This window comes from Camellia sinensis, chromosome 11 (assembly GCF_055761805.1).
Source record: "Camellia sinensis isolate YWXY chromosome 11, ASM5576180v1, whole genome shotgun sequence".
NCBI classification, from domain to species: domain Eukaryota; kingdom Viridiplantae; phylum Streptophyta; class Magnoliopsida; order Ericales; family Theaceae; genus Camellia; species Camellia sinensis.
The window spans coordinates 142,907,666-142,925,698 of record NC_138971.1 but is presented as its reverse complement, the minus strand read 5'-3'; the positions used below and the strand labels follow the sequence as shown (position 1 = coordinate 142,925,698).

The 18,033-nt window shown below is 33.4% G+C and overlaps 1 protein-coding gene across 1 annotated transcript; it reads right to left on the bottom strand.

The window, feature by feature from the left end:
* Positions 1-15,510: 15,510 nt before the first annotated feature.
* LOC145802719 (pectinesterase inhibitor-like) lies at positions 15,511-16,095 on the bottom strand. The gene has a single exon (XM_082895482.1). The coding sequence runs from the start codon at positions 16,093-16,095 to the stop codon at positions 15,511-15,513; it is 585 nt and encodes a 194-aa protein (XP_082751608.1).
* Positions 16,096-18,033: the final 1,938 nt, after the last annotated feature.

Here is an 18,033-nt window from a genome sequence, read left to right as displayed (position 1 = left end):
CCAAACTAGAAAAAAATAGAGAAAGAAAAACATGACTCTGTCTACCCTTTTTAGCCATGTAAAACACATCCAATTTGAATGGGAATTTCTGGTTCACTAGTCTGACCAGCTAATCTGGAACTTCAATGTTAAATGCAATGCTGCATGTGCTTGGACACAGGACACCCACTGATACAAATGACATGGATAAGTTGATACAACAAACCTTTTTTATTTTAATTTTACTTTGGTGAAAAGGAAAATTTATAAAATAAATATATATAATGACACTTAACAGAGGCCAATAGAGTAATGAGTTTCACTATTTTGGCACTCAACCACTGGTTGCAAAGAGTGACAATCATCATTCGTATGGTTCAAGAAGGAAAGGATAACAACTTTCAAATGATCCAAGCATAGCAAGTTTCTATAATTAAGAACCGATGGGAACAAAATACCATCTTGCAGAACAGAAAAGAAAATTCCAAAATAGATAGAAGGCCAACCAAATGCACATCCTTAGCATACATACAAATACAATGACAGAATATACACCCAAGAAGTTAAAAGGCCAATCAAATACAATACACATCCATATCCAATACCACAAGAGGATAAATACACATACAGTGAAGAAAAATTTGCAAAATTTGTGATTCTACTATACCAATAGAAATACACACAAAAGGGGCATAAAAAATAGAGGACTCACCAGAAATTTCAAGAGATTTTTTATGTCAAAAGACAAACTTCAATGGTGGTTTGAGTGAGTAACTTCAATGGTGGTTCGGAGCTGTGATGAAGAAAATGAAGGGCATCGTTTTAGCAAGGAGAAGAGATTCAATCTTGTTGGGAAAGGCGAGAGTCATTTGCTCTCAATAGTGGTACAGAATAGGCGCCAACTTGGGAATCGGATTTTATATAAAAATGAAATTGAAATATTTTATACAATCACACCTATTTAGAGAGTGTGATTAAAATATATATATAATCACACTTATCTAAAAAGTGTGATTAAAATAAAATGAAATCGATATATTTTATACAATCACACCTATTTAGGGAATGCGATTAAAATATATATAATCACACTGATTTAAAAAGTATGATTAAAAATAAATATTATATATAATGACACTTAATTGGAAGTGATATAAAAATAAATATAATCACATGATAATTAAAAGGTATGATTAAAAAATAGATATATAATCATACTTAATTAAAAAGTGACATTAAAAAAAATGTTATCACACTCAATCAAATCAAGTGTGATTAAAATATCAATCAATTTTTTTTTTATCACACTTACATTAAAAGTGAGATATTTTCTTTTACCACGGCTTGCATTTACTGTATGTCGTTAATGTGAATCCGTGAAATCCCAATTTTGTTGTAGTGAGGAGAAGAGACCCGTGTGTTTGTGAAATTCAATCTTGTTGGGAATAGAAAGAGTCGTCCTCTGTCCTTCATAGGTGTAGAATAGAGGCGTGAATTTGGGAATTGTATATTTTATATAAAAATCAAATTGAAATATTTTATACAATCACACCTATTTAGGGAGTGTGATTAAAAAGTAGTAATATATATATAATCACACTTTAATTAGAACGTGTGATTAAAAAATATATAAATAATCACATTTTAATTAGAATGTGTGATTAAAAAATATATATATAATCACACTCATTTAAAAAGTGTGATTAAAAAGTAGTAGTGTATATATAATTACACTTTAATTAGAATGTGTGATTAAAAAATATATCAATGATCACACTTTAATTAAAATGTGTGATTAAAAAATATATTTATAATCACACTTATTTAAAAAGTGTGATTGAAAAGTAATAGTGTATATATAATTACATTTTAATTAGAAAGTGTGATTAATATATATATATATATATATATATAATCATACTTAATTGAAAAGTGAAATAAAAAATAAATATTATCACACTCAATCAAATTAAGTGATAAAAATATCAATTTAATTTTTTTTTATCACACTTCCAATAAAGGTGAGATATATATTTTTTTCAAAGTGTGATCTTTAACTATTTTTGTAGTAGTGCATATAAAAAAAATAGAAAAACACATGTTTTTGAAACCAAAGATTAATTTGGTAGATGACACATTTCTTATAAAGTCTGATGTTTGAACTTGATGCTTGAACATTTAGGTCTAAAGCGAAATATTTTGGATTGCAATACATAAAAATAAAATTTATTGACTTCCATAGGTAGCATAGTTGTGAAGGAGTTGGATTGGAATGAACTATAAATCTAGGGACTTGCGGTGGCTGCTGTGCCCCTTGCATAGCAGCCATTGTTGTGCAGTCAAATGGGCTCATTTTGGGGCTTATTTTGATGATCCGAATCGTTCACATTTTAAAGTACATCGAGTAGAACATACCTCCAAACAATCAAATTAATCGGATATTGTTAACCTTTTCATTCACTCACATTTGTATATACAAAAATAAATAACAATTGTGATTTAAAGTATTAAAATAAATACAAATGTGAATTGATGAAGGGCTATCAATATCCGATCAACTTTATTTTTGACAGGTATGTTCTACTCAATGTTCTATAAAAATTGTACGGTTCAAATGATAAAAATAAAATCCGAAATAATTCCCATGAGCCGCACAATAGTCACTGATGTGCAAACCGCTAGGGGTGAGCAAGGAATCCGTGAAATCCGTAATCCGATCCAGTCCAGTCCAATCCGATAGGTTTGGATTGATTTTTTGAATCCGCGGTTCGGTTCCGGATTGAAGATTTAAAAATCCGTAGTACACGGATTGGTTCCGGATTGAACCCCATGGTTTCGGATTTGAACCGATCCGGACTGTATACAAATAGTATATATTTTTATTATATATCCTCCCCCATAGTATCTTCTCTTATTCTATATAAAATCTAAACTCAAACCTAAAACCGTATAACATCTTCTTTTATTACTTTTGTTTGTTAGTTTTTAATTTTAATTTGTAATGGTCTAAATATTTATGGTGAAACTAGTTTTCTTATGGTTGTTTAAATTCTAGAACAGTATGTCACTATTATAGAAATATATGTTGCTATTGTGGAACTAATATAGCGCTATGTTTATATTTTTATGAAATTAAAGTGTTATATATATTTTTTTGTTATTTAATTATGTGAATTTGTGGTCCTAAACCGATCCAATCCGTATTTAAATGGATTGGTTCGGATTGGTTCCATGATTTAAACGGATTGGATTGGTTCCAATTTTTCAAGAACTGTAGATAACGGATTGGTCTTAGTTTTATCCCAATCCGGTCCAATCCGGACCATGCTCACCCCTACAAACCGCACAGCAGTGACTCCTGATCCTAAATCTGGACAATTTGGATTCAATTCTCATTAGGGACTTAACCAGTATATATTGTTTGCGAGTGATTATAGGTATTTAAGATTTACTTTAGATTCACCATGGTCTTGCCCTGGCGAGATTACTTGTCGTAAAAAATAAATTAAAATTTTTACAAAACAACAATCATTAAAAAATTATTACTATGTCCTTTTTTGGGTGGGATGGGAGCCTTTTTTAAGTAAACCTTCTAAAAAAATAAAATTGCTAATAGAAAAGAATTATATTATGCTAATATTTTGAGAGTTTGGAACCTTTTTTCAAAATGGGACTACTTTTAAAAATAGAGCTGCTAACAAAAAAGAAAAAAAAAAGAAGAAGAATAAGAAAGAATTATATTATGTTCATGTTGAGAAATTTGGAACTTTTGACAAAATAGGGCTCATTTTGCTTTTCACAGTAATAGCAAGTCTAGTATTTATTTGAGCTCTGATCTCAGGGATGGTATCAACATAATGTTGTAGTGTGAATAGGACAAGTCTATTATTTTTCCCCTTTTTTTTAGATTTTGTTTTCTACTTTAAGAATATATATATATATATATATATATATATATATTTCTTCTTATGTAAGATAGAGGCCTAAGCTAAGGAAGAACTAAAAAACTCTCCAATCTGGAGGCTCTTGAACAAGGAGTTGTTTCAAATGAGATGACGACACCTTAACTATTTTCAGCTGCGCGTCTCATTGAATGACCTACTTAGCTATTTGATCTGCACATCCATTTATATCTCGAGCAATATAAATAAGCTTGCATAAGTTCTGTCCAAGACCCTCCGTATTTGAGGTTTCTCTTTTCTACTTTAAGAATTAGCATGTTTGGTACGATAGAATGAAATGAAGTGGGAATGGAATAAAAGTAAAAATGGAATATAAGGTTGAATGGAATGGAATGTCCATTCTCATTAGATTGGTTGGTTGCCAATATGGAATGACATATGAATAAGATGATAATTCTCATTCTCATGTTTGGTTATACCTATTAAACTCATGAAATGGAATAAATATTTATTTATTTATTTTTGTAATAAGCTAGTAACAAATAAATTAAAATTTTATATAGATCATGATAATATTAATAGTTGTGAAAGTGATGGTGTGAGTTATAGTAGTGGTGGTGGTAGCAGCGATGGCAATAGTGATGGCATCTGTAGTGGTGATAGAAATGATAGTAGGATAGCGGTAGTAGATTGTTGTGGCCTTAGTGATGGTAGTAAGGTGGTGTTGTCGTTGCGATGGTGGTGGTAGTGGCGGTAGTGGTGACGGTGACGGTGACGACGGTTGTAGCGGCCAACTGTAGTGGTGATAGTAGTAGTGGCGACATCGGTAGTATAGTAATGGTAATATGGTGGTGTGGTGGTTGTGGCTATGACTATGGTGGTGGTGGTGGTGGTGGTAGTGATGGTTATGGTAGCAATATAATGGCAGTGGCAATGGCGATACGGTGGTAGGAGAACAGAATGTTGGTAGTACCTAAATAATAATTTTTTTTAAGTGCCGACAAAAAAATAATTATGGTAATTCCATGATGAAATGGAATGATTATTCCTTAGGTTGGAAGAAAAAACAAGTATTCCCACATTTTGTTAAGGCATACCAAACAAGGGAAAGAGAATGCAAAGCTAGAATGGGCATTCTATTCTAGATTTTTAATCAAACTTTCAGAAGGCTCCAAATATGAAATTAAACTTATTTTCATCATCAATTTTGGCTTCTCATATCATTAAGGCCTTCAATTTCAGATCAACTCAAGATTTCTGTCAATAAATTACATATTCAATTGAACATCTCATAAATAAATTTAATTCTTAATAATCTTAATTCTCAATCCTCATAACTTAATTAACTCCAATTCAGACATAATTAATCAAATCTCAATTTTATAAATCTGAATAGAGTATCTATTAAACTCCTATATGGTCTGATACTCGAATTAAAATAATTCAATTCACAAATTGTACTTTCTTACGCCATTTAGGGTTTCAATTTGAAAAATCTAGAAATTCCCTAGATGTTGATTTGTGATTATGTATCAATTTTAAGCAGTATATAACAATCCCAATCAAACAATCAAGACAGATCGACACAACGATTTTACGTGGAAAAACCACAATTGGACACCTCCAATTGTGATAAAAAAATCACGGCAACAACCACAAAACAATCCACTAAGAAGATATAAAGGAATTACACAGGTATACTCTCAATTACCTAGCGAATCCACGCCCGAATTGAACCAACCTCTATGTGCCTCTTCCAACCCCGTCTTCACCTCGGAATTGTCTTGACGATGAGCCACTCCGGAATCCACCAAAGCTTCAGGCTTGAATCCTTCAGAATCCACCGAAGAACAACTCTTTCTTTTGTGTAGAACAAACAAATAATCCTTTGATGTATACTCTTTAAACCATGAATTGAATACTCAATCAAAACATCAAAGAAAGCTAGCAAAATATTCCCAAATATGAACCCTAGAACCCAAAAACAAGATCTAGAGAAGTAATCCTAGATTTGGATTGAAACACGTATTTATAGAAAACTGTCTCGCGATCTTCGCTCGAGCGTTGGATTGGCCGCTCGAGCGGACCTACGCTCGAGCGCGGAAAGTTTCGCTTGAGCGGGAAAAAACAACATCCAGTATTTTTGCAGGCGAACAAACTTCTGAAATCCAGCATTCTCCGCTCGAGCGGACAAGCAACTTTGAATGCATTTTTATATTTTGCTTCGAGGGTGCTGCCCCCTGGACCCCTGTGAGCTGATCGGGCAGCTCGATCCCCGTCATAATCAGCGAAGTGGCAATCTTGAAAATATTAACATCACAAACTTCTCTGCAAGGCACAATTCGGGTTGGATTCTCATCTAAACACTCATAGCCTCACTGAAATAAAAAGTGCAAAAACAAATACAACTTAAAGGAGTTTTGTCAAACGGGGTTGCCAAGAATAAAAACCTAACACAATTTTTAATTCCAAAATAAATCATCAACCAAATCATATACAAATTAGATTGAATAATTCTTATAAACCCCAAATTAAATCAAGAATAATGGGTAATTAAAATTCAAATCTCCTTAATTAATTAAATACTAGATATTATACGTTCTAGGGTCGTCACAATGATCTCTTCTCTCTCTCTCTCTCTCTCTCTCTCTCTCTCTCTCTCTCTCTCTCTTTCTCTTCTAGATCTCTTTTTTTTTTCTTCTTCTTTTTTTGTTGATTATTATTGTTGTTGTTGTTATGGTAGATCTGGTGAACAGATACCAATTTTTTTTAGTTGTTGATTATTATTATTATTGTTGTTGTTGATGATAATGACAAACAAATTGCACCAGATAGGGATTATAACAGTTAGATTTAAACAGATAAGGGACCTCATGTGGCTCTGATTTGTTTAAAATTGATCTGATATTTTAATAGATAAAATGTTCTGATATATTCAAAAAATTGAATAGATATGTTGAAATAAAAAAAAAAATATGTTTGATAAATTGAACATACAGTAAAAAAATAAAAAAAAATAAGAAAAAAATTGGATAAATAAGAATTTCAGCAGACAAATGAAAAAAAAAAATAAAAAAAATAAAAAGAAATTAATAGTTAAAAAGTTTAGGTAGAAAATTTGTATAGAAATTTTTTGAATAGATATGTAGCACTTGTATCTTTCAAAGCTTTTGGGGAAGTGTATTCGAATCCTTTATTTTTGTTTTGGAAATCTTTGGTGTTGTTGTACGTTAGTTTTAGAGGAGTATAATCTGATTTAAACTTGTTGGGTTTGGTTGTTCACACTTATTCTTATCAAAAGTTCCTTGGAGACTTAGAAATTCTATTCTAAGGTCGACACCAGCCTTTCTAAGGGTCGACCCTTACCTGTTGGTGAAGTTTCGGGAAGTGTTACTGGAAAATAGGGTAGACACCAAATTGGAGAGGGTCGACCCTCTTATGTTTGTGTGTTAGTTGCTGGAAAATAGGGTAGACACCAAACTTGAGGGGGTCAACCCTCTTATGTCTATGTGTTAGTTGCTAGAAAATAGGGTCGACCCTATCCTGTTTAAGGGTCGACCCCCCTTGCTTGTGCAGATTATCTTTTCTACCTAAAGGGTCGATCCCCATGCCTGAAGGGTCGACCCCTGTGTGTTTTTTTTTAGATTTTTGAGGTCCGAATGGACCCTATCTAAGGGGGTTTTTGGGCCTATTATTTTATTTGACCTTAGGGCTTTTCCTCACTTCTATAAATAGGCCCAAACCATTTTTTTCTCCCATGATTTTCCTTCCCTTTTTCCTCTTAAACCGTGATCTCTCTCTTTTCTCTCTAAAACCCAAACTTTTTCACTTAAATCTCTAGATCTACTCACCTAGATTGATCTTTTCACCTTGCTCATTTGAGATAAAGTGTAGAGCTTGTGAAGAGCTTCGTTTTGATCAGGGCAAAACATGGTTTTGTCACCATCAAATTTTGACCTTTCTCTCTTCTCTCTTATCTAAGCTTGAGGTAGGGATATTCTACTCTTTAATATGAGCTTTAACCTAGATATTTGTCATTTTGTATAAATTGTGAGGTTTGGGAAGATTTTGGTAAAAGTTAAGGTTTGGGTTCTAAACTAAAGGGGATTTTTCATGTTGATTTACAAAGTAACCTTGGGGGTTTGTGTATGAGGTTCTTTATTGTTGAACTGATGAGATTTGGACCTATGGGTTGATATTTTGGAAAAAGGGAAAATTTTTCCCTAAGTTGAGTTGAAATAACTATTTATGTAAATAATAAAATTAGTTTGGGAATTATGAAATTGGGGGAAATGTGATTGAATGGTGTAGTTTGGTTTGATAAATCACACACCTATGGAATTTGATAAATTATCTATTGATAGATTTTTTTATTTGTTTAGATATATCTATTTTGGACTATCGGTGGAGGATAGCTATGATTGTTGTAGAAACTGTATGAGGATTAGGATGATTGAAACTAATCAATTGAATTATGTCATTGAATATGACGGTTTGATTAAACCATTAAATATGTGTTTTGATTGGTCAGTGTATATGATAAAGTGTTTAAATACGTTGTATATATATCTTTGTTTGTGAGGAGATAGGGGATGTACTCCATTGTTTGGAATGAGATAGGGGATGGACTCCATTGATAATTAAGTTGGTCGGAATGTCCAGGGTGAAAATCCCGAAATCTTATATATTTATGGGTGCCGATTCCCTCGGACGTGGTTCCGCAAAATGGCAAGAAATAGAAGTGTTGGATTGATGGATGTAATGAATTGTGAATCACTGAGTTGTAATCTTCTATTGGTTGCTTTGATAATAATGAATTTGGTTAATTGATTTACCCGGAATGGAAGAATAGAAATGAATTGAGATATTGGCTATCTATGTTGAATGACCTTGAAAAGAATATGTATTGGTTAAGAATGTTGTACATTTATCTGATGCTGATATTTTAGTTAATTCTCATATATTGTTTAGTATATCTCTACTGGGCTTTGACTCACCCTACTTGGGAAACCATTTTCAAGTACAGGTGACATGCCGCCTCCAAAGGCATAGCTTGGGAGGCTTAGGGGCTGAAGGCTCCACTTTTGTGATTTTGTTTTTGTGCTGAATGTTTATTCAAGCCAAGGGCTTTATATGAATAGAGCTAGGACTCTTCTTTTGTTGTAACCAAGTAAAATCTTAGAAAGATGTAACCCCGTAGGGTACTTATTCTATTGTTAACCTTCAGAGTTACATGCTATAGCTTCAGGATGATCATTTGTGAAAGTGTAATGCATGTAATATCTCTTGCAATATTTAACTTTGATGAATGAAAATATAACATTTCTATTATGTCTATAGATCTTGTGAATGATTGATTTATGTACTTTTTTGAGGGCGTTACAAGATAGTAGTAAAAATTCATCAGATCAAGTAGTAAAATTCAACAAATAGTAAAAAATTGAATAGTAGGGAAAATTGAACAGATAGTTAAAAAAATTGAATAGATAGGGGACAAATTGAACAGATAGGGAACAAATTTGAATGGATAGGAAAAAATTTGAACAGATAAGAAAAAATTTGAACAAATAGTCAACAAAAGTCAACAAATAAATTAAGAGGTAAAATTGGAAACAAAATTTCTTTTAAAACAAATAAAATGATTTCTTACCAAACTATTTCACAAAGGATGAACCTCTCACTAATAAAAAATATTCACTGGATCTAATGTTTTATACCTTCTATAAATTGGATTTATGACCAATTTTTTCGTACAAAAAATAATGAGAGTGATGTCACAAACTTTTTGGTTTTTTGGTTACGGGAGATCCTTCGGGTGCATACCAAATTCATGCTATTATAAAAAAATTATAATTTTATCATAAAATTATGTATCATTAATTATAAAATGCATAATCTTATCACAAATTGATATAATAAAATGTTTAAAATTTTATGGTTTAAGTTGTAAAAATTTATCAATTTATGATCAGATTACATATTTTATGATTGATATTATGTATTTTTGTAATAAAATTACATATTTTGTAATAAGTTGTATATATTATGCATCGTTTAGTAGTGCACAACATAACTTTTCTTTTACCACAATAGGAAATTTTTTTTATGAGTTTATTGGCACATAATAGAATGAAATAAAAAAATTATAATTTATGAGCTTATAACTTTTCCTTCATCGTTTAGGATTTTTACTCGTTCAATTTAAACTTCCGAAAAAAAAAATTATTGACACATGATAGAATGAAATAGGTAGAAAGTAAGGGAAAGAGAAAAAAAATAAAATACAATTATGAATTTCTTTAGTTTGAAAGTGGTGAAAAATAAAAGAAGATTAATTTTTTATATAATTCATATTAACATTATAATTAATTTTTAATTTCTTGTAAAAAAAACCTAAGAAAAATTGAATGTGTAAGTTATCTATAACTGAACTCTTAAATTTTTCTATATTATTCTTACAAAATTTTCATCTTAGTCAAATATTTATAAGAAAATATATTTTCTTTTCTATTTTTTTTTAATTTCATTTTTTCTCACTTTCACTTTCAACCAAATTTTCTTTCTAATCAAAGGGAACCCTAGGGAAAATAATCACCTAATTTTTTCTAATTTTTTGAAAATCGAGTTTTTTATTTTTGAATTTTTTTTTAGTAAATTAGTAAATTTTTTTAATATTTTATGTATTTTTTTTTTAATTTTTTAGATACCAATCTATATGTCTATCATATTAAAAATTCATTTTTTTTTTAAAAGTAAAAGCTGTTAAAGAGTCTAGTCATGATCAAGAAGCTTCTAGTCCTGATCAAGCTGCTCCAGCTCTTCATCAGCACCTGCAACAGCTGTGACTACAGCTACATCACAGCTACATCATTGCTTCAGTTAGATAGTTACAGATCTTGTTAGACAGTTATAGATCAGTTAGATAGTTAACAGAGTAGTCAGGTAGTTACAGCATAAACTAGAGTTACTTGGTTTGTTATGCATTAGTTAGCTTGAACCAGAGTTAGTTTGTGTAGGTTATAAATATCCTCATTTCTGTAAATTGTAATTCATTCTTTCTGAATAATAAAAAACAAATATTGTTACTCTCTGCAAAATATCTGCTATCTGTTATGGTATCAGAGCCATTATCTCTTGCGAGCATTAGTGCTTGAGGATTCATCAATGGTATCTTCCCTGCCATCTCTGAATCTGTCCTCCCCTGCTGTATCTTCTTCTTCATCTTCTATACCTCCAAATCTTGCACTACTCATTACAAATCTGAATGCCTTTGTCACTGTCAAACTTGATGCCACAAATTTTATTATCTGGAAGAATCAAGTTCACAATATTCTGAAAGCTACTCAGCTTCTCAGTTTTGTTGATGGTACACAAGAATGTCCTTCATCCACTATTGTTGATGCACACAATCATGAGGTTCAGAATCCAGTTTATACAAATTGGATTTTGATAGACTCTCATCTTCTCAGTTGCTTAACTGCAACTCTCTCACCATCTATCTTCACATCTGTGTTACATTGTTCCACAAGCCATGAAGTGTGGAGTGTTCTTCTCAAACGGTTCACCTCTTTGTCACGATCACATATTCACCAGTTGAAGAATAAACTTAGTCAAATTGTAAAAAAAGGCCACACAATGGATACTTACTTGATGCAGATCAAGTCTATTGCTGATCAATTGGCTTTAGCTGCATCACCTGTTGATGATGAGGATCTGGTTCTCCTAATTCTTAATGGATTGCCTGATGAATATAATGCATTCAAAACAGCAATCAGAACTAAAGTTGAAACTATATCCATTGGAGAGCTCTGTTCCCTATTAAATTCTGAATCCATTCATGTTGAAGCTGCATCTAAGCAAGCTCTTGCTTCAGAACTACCTTTTGCTTATCATGTTTCCAGCACTTCTTCTAGAGGTGGCTTTAGAGGTGGTTCTTACAGAGGTCGAGGAGGAGGAAGACCTGGTAGCAGATTCTTCAAAGGAAATTCTAGTTCTAGCAATGCTATATTTCGAGGAAAAGGCAGATCTTCTACTTCAGGTCATACAGGCCAAGGTTACACAGGACCTCAGTTCTATCATTCAAGTTCTACTGGTTCTACTGCACACTCTGCTACTTCTCATCCTCATTCTCATTCTTCTCAAGTGATTTGTCAGATCTGTGGAAAATTGAATCACTCAGCATTAGAGTGTTGGTACAGATTGGACACATCTTCTTTCCACTCTTCAAGGCCTCAAACTCATCAAGCCTATATTACCAATACAAATCAGGTTGCTACTAGTTCTCCTGCTGACAGTGCTTCTACCAACTGGTTTCTTGATTCTGCAGCTACTAGTCATATCACAAATGACTTGAACAATCTATCTTCCTATCAACCATATCATGGACATGATCAGGTTACTGTTGGTGATGGAACTGCCTTACCTATTCATCACACTGGTCAAGGTCTTCTCCCCACTCCTTCTTTTCCTTTCCATCTCTCAAACATGCTTCATGTACCTTCCATATCTTCCAACTTAATTTCTGTTCATCAGCTTATTTCTGATAATCATTGCACTATTACTTTTGACAAAGATATGTTCATTATACAGGACAAGAGTACCAAGAAGGTGCTATATAAAGGTCTTCATTCCCATGGTCTTTATCATCTCCCTAGTGCTGCTCCATTTTCTGCATCTGTATCACCAGCTTGTTTCCAGTCCACTGTTAACTCTTCTCATTGGCATTTTAGATTAGGCCATCCTTCTTCAAGGAAACTTCAGCACATTATTACACATCATTTGTTACCTTCTTCATCTGTAAATGTTACATCTGGTATTGATAATAAAATGTGCTCTCATTGTTGTGTTTCCAAAAGTCATAGACTTCCTTTTAGCTTGTCCAATTCTACAGTTAATAAGCCATTAGCTCTTATTCACTCTGATGTATGGGGACCATTTACTTCCTCTGTTTCTTCCTACAAGTATTATGTGTTGTTCATTGATGACTATAGCAAGTTTACATGGTTGTTCCCTCTCCATTATAAAAGTGAAGTTTTTCATAAGTTTGTGGAATTTAAAGCATTTGTTGAAACACAATTCTTTACTCAATTACAAGTGTTAAGAAGTGACAATGGTGGTGAATTTCTTAGCACCAAGTTTCATGATTTCTTAAAGCATCATGGTATTCAACATTTAGTCCCGTTGCCAAACAACCTACTATCAGAATTCTCCTCTGTTTGGCTCTTCATTTTCAATGGTCTATTAAACAGCTGGACATTTCCAATGCCTTTCTTCATGGTATTTTAGAGGAGGAAGTGTATATGCATCAACCTATTGGTTTTGTTGATCCAAACAAACTTCCCTAGTTTGCAAACTCAATAAAGCCTTGTATGGCCTCAAGCAAGCACCTAGGGCCTGGTTCTCTACTTTTTCCTCTTTTCTTCTTACTCAAGGTTTTAAGGCTAGTCATTGTGATTCCTCTCTATTTGTTAAAAAGACTTCTCACTCTATCACTATTCTTTTAATCTATGTTGATGACATTTTACTTACAGGAAGTGATTCTTCCTATATTTCCACTCTCATTACTCAGATGCATTCTACCTTTTCTATGAAAGAATTGGGGCTGATCAATTATTTTTTAGGAATCTCAGTTACTACTTCTTCCTCAGGATATTTTTTATCTCAAAGAAAGTATGCTACTGACATTTTGGTTAAAGCTGGTATGACAAACTGCAAATCTTCTCCTTCCCCTTTGCCTCTCAAAACTTGTACTGATTCAGTTGATGATTTACCCTTTTCTCAGCCTTCTCTCTATCGTAGTCTTGTTGGTGCATTACAATATCTTACTATTACGCGTCCTGACCTCACTTTTGCTGTTAATCATGCATGTCAATTTCTTTAATCCCCTCTTACTAGTCATTTTGCTTTGGTAAAAAGAATTCTCCGATATCTGAAAGGCACTCTTCATCAAGGTCTCCATTTTACTCCTGGTCCTCTTACCTTACATGCCTTTTCTGACTCAGATTGGGCAGGCTGTTCTCTTGACCGCCGCTCAACTACTGGTTATTGTGTGTTTTTAGGTCCTAATTTGATTTCTTGGTCCGCTAAGAAGCAACCTACCGTGTCAAGATCTTCCACTGAGGCTGAGTATAGAGCCCTTGCTCAAACTGCTGCTGAATTAAGCTGGCTTGGCATGCTACTGTCAGATCTTCATATCACAGTTCCAGCTCCCATGCTTTGGTGTGATAATCTATCTGCAATTTCCTTATCCAGCAATCCTGTGTTTCATGCCAGATCTAAACATATTGAAGTTGATTATCATTATGTTCGCGAAAGAGTTGCAGCCAAGAAACTTCTTATTCATCATGTTTCTTCCATGGATCAGCTTGCTGATTTATTCACCAAACCTCTTCCCTCTTCTCGGTTTTTGTATCTGCAGAACAAGCTTCTGGGATCTTTCATCCCTCTCAGCTTGAGGGGGCCTGTTAAAGAGTCTAGTCATGATCAAGAAGCTTCTAGTCCTGATCAAGCTGCTCCAGCTCCTCATCAGCACCTGCAACAGCTGTGACTACAGCTACATCACAGCTACATCATTGCTTCAGTTAGATAGTTACAGATCTTGTTAGACAGTTACAGATCAGTTAGATAGTTAACAGAGTAGTCAGGTAGTTACAGCATAAACTAGAGTTACTTGGTTTGTTATGCATTAGTTAGCTTGAACCAGAGTTAGTTTGTGTAGGTTATAAATATCCTCATTTCTGTAAATTGTAATTCATTCTTTCTGAATAATAAAAAACAAATATTGTTACTCTCTGCAAAATATCTGCTATCTGTTAAAAGCAACGATGATGGTGGCAATAGTTACAGTGGTGGAGTGTAATAAGCTTCTCTACTTAATTATATGTTTAGAGGGGAGTGAAATAGAGAGAAAACAAATTTTATAACCCACTTTTTCAAAATTTTTTTTTTTTTTTTTTTTACGAGAGCTATAACCCACTTTCTATACTGGTCTAAAGTAATCAAAATTAGGTTAGGTTTGAATTAAAGATTTAAAAAATATTTATGGAGAAAAAAAAAGAAAAAAGAAAAAAGAAATAAAATAGAAGCTTATTTTTTTTTTCTCTTTCATTTTCTTTCTCTCATCAAATTTCCACTTTAATTTTTAATCCTAATACGGTGTGAAAATTGGTAAATTAGACCATCTCTAATAGATTATGCTATTTCAATCATAGCAAAATTGAATTTTAGCATGTTACAATATCAATTTTTTATATTTTAAGAAACCCACTCTAACATTAAGTAGGTTATTTTTCAACACGTATATAATTTAAGTTCTACTACATGAGTGATTTTGTATACCTAATTATATATTTGCAATGTCTTTAAAATAAACTTTTAATTAAAAAATGTTATCTAATAATTTAATATTTATAAAAACTTTGATTCATTAGTTCATCATGATAGCCAACACCCTAATTAATTGAGTTCAATACTAGTACCATATGATTCAATCTTCTCAAATCCATTTCAAACTCAATTGAAAAAAAAAAAAAAACCTCCACTGCTAAAGGTGCAAAACATTTCACCTACAGCCATGATTTCAAGCTCCAAGTTCATACTCGATTCCTTTTAGGATTGCCAAGTCTTGGATTCATGGAAGCCGGGTAAATGAAGAATATGAATCGTCATATAATGACTTAGAAGAAACCTTGATTACATCGCAAAGAATTTCAAATTCCTTATTCCATCTTCTGTGGTCAGATGAGTAATTTACTGAATTTTCAAATTGATTTTTGCAATCACGAACTTCTTCCTTAACATCATTTACTTTAACTGCTATGCGCTTATAGTCACCATCATAGAAGAGTTTCTTGGTTTGCTCAAGGTCTCTAATGGCATCCTGATAATTTTTGTAACACGAGCCATATCGGTCTGTGAATGAGTTGTATCTGTCCTTCCATGCATCATATCTGTTATCATAACGAGAATTAAGAACCCCAAGAATGTCCCTAGCCTTAGAGGATGCTAAGTCAATTGCAATCTCAGTTAGGCCACGAATATCAGCAACTGAAGCACGCCAATCAGATTTCATAAGCTTTATGCACTCATGCTGATCAATAGTCTTAGAACATATTTGCTTGAGCTTAGTATGTTGTTTAGCAAAGGAGGGACCAATCAACATGAACATGAATACAAGAGAAACTAGCATGGAACAACTACCAAAAAAGGATGCCATTTTCAATTCTCTATTTCTGGATTTGTTTTTTTTTGTTCTTCCCTCTTGGCTAGTATGGGAAGTAGGAGAGACTCTTATATAGTACTTTTAATTTAAGGGACTCTCAATTAATACACTTGATTTTGTGTTTCACGAATTGCTATTTAGTATTTTAACAGAAAATTTATTTTGAAATTGAAATTTTATTTAATATATTTATTGCATCTTTATAAGTTTCTTCTCAATGCATTACCTCGGTTACATGATGAACTGTTCATATGCATATTGCTATTTTTTATTTCCTTATTTATTTATTTATTTATTGGGTGAGAGAACAAATAACCTTTGCTAATTCTTCTTAAAGAAGCAAAATGTGTCTCTTAAAATTTTTGAAAAAAAAAAACCATGAAAATTATCTTACTAATTATCAATATAATATGAGATTTTTTTAAAATTTAAAAAATGTGACCGCCCCTACACCCCTAAATCAGTCATTTTTATGTTTAAGCACCATAAAACAAAATCCGTAAATTTGAACTCCTTGCCACAACCCACTATAATTAAGTAATTGGGAGTCACCATCTAAGTAAATATAAATTTTCAAACCACATAAAAAAAATAGAAAAACAACACATGTTTTTGAAACCAAAGATTAATTTGGTAGATGACACATTTCTTATAAAGTCTGATGTTTGGACTTGATGCTTGAACGTTTAGGTCTAAAGCGAAACATTTTGGATTGCGATAAATAAAAATAAAATTTATTGACGTCCATAGGTAGTGTTAGGTTTTATTTTTGGCAATCCCGTTTGACAAAACTCCTTTCAGTTGTATTTATTTTCGCACTTTTATTTTAGTGAGGCTATGAGTGTTTAGATGCGAATCCAACCCGAATTGTGCCTTTCAGAGAAGTTTGTGATGACAAAGCTTTCAAGATTGCCACTTCGCTGATTATGACGGGGATCGAGCTGCCCGGTCAGCTCGCGGGGGTCGAGGGGGCAGCGCCCCTTGGCGGGTCCGGGGCAGCGCCACGGCGGGGTCGAGGGGCAGCGCCCCCGAAGCAAAATGCAAAAATGCATTCCAAGTTGTCTGTCCGCTCGAGCGGACATACCCGCGCTCGAGCGGAAAATTCCTGGTTCCAGCAGTTTTGGTCGCCTGTAAAAGTACTGAGATGTGTAATTTTGCGCTCGAGCGGGTTCTCTAGCGCTCGAGCGGACCTCTGTTATATCACGCGCATATTTTGCTGAAGCCGCTCGAGCGGGATGTTGGGCGCTCGAGCGGAGATCGCGGGACAGATTCTATAAATTCGCGTGTTGGGTCAGATTTTAGGATCACTACTCCAGATCTTCTTTTTGGATTCTAGGGTTTATATCTGGGGATACTTTGTGAGTTTTCTTTGATGTTTTGATTGAGTATTCAACTCATGTTCTAAAGAGTATACATCAAAGGTTTTGTTTGGTTTACAAGTTCTACAAAAGAGAGAGTTGTTCTTCGGTGGATTCTGAAGAATTCGAGCCTGAAGCTTTGGTGGATTCCGGGGTGGCTCATCGTAAAGACAATTCTGAGGTGAAGACGGGTTGGAAGAGGCACATAGAGGTTGGTTCAATTAGGCGTGGATTCGCTAGGTAATTGAGAGTATACCTGTGTAATTCCTTTAAATCTTCTTAGTGGATTGTTTTGTGGCTGTTGCCCATGGTTTTTTTATCACAGTTGGAGGTGTCCAATTGTGGTTTTTTCCACGTAAAATCGTTATGTCTCTTTGTCTTGATTGTTTGATTGGGATTGTTATATTCTGCTTAAAATTGATACATAATCACAAATCAACATCTAGGGGATTTCTAGATTTTTCAGGTAGCATAGCTGTGAAGGAGTTGGATTGGGATGAGCTGTAAATCTAGGGACTTGGGGTGGTTGCTGTGCGCCTTGCATAGCAGCCACTGTTGTACATCAAATCGACTC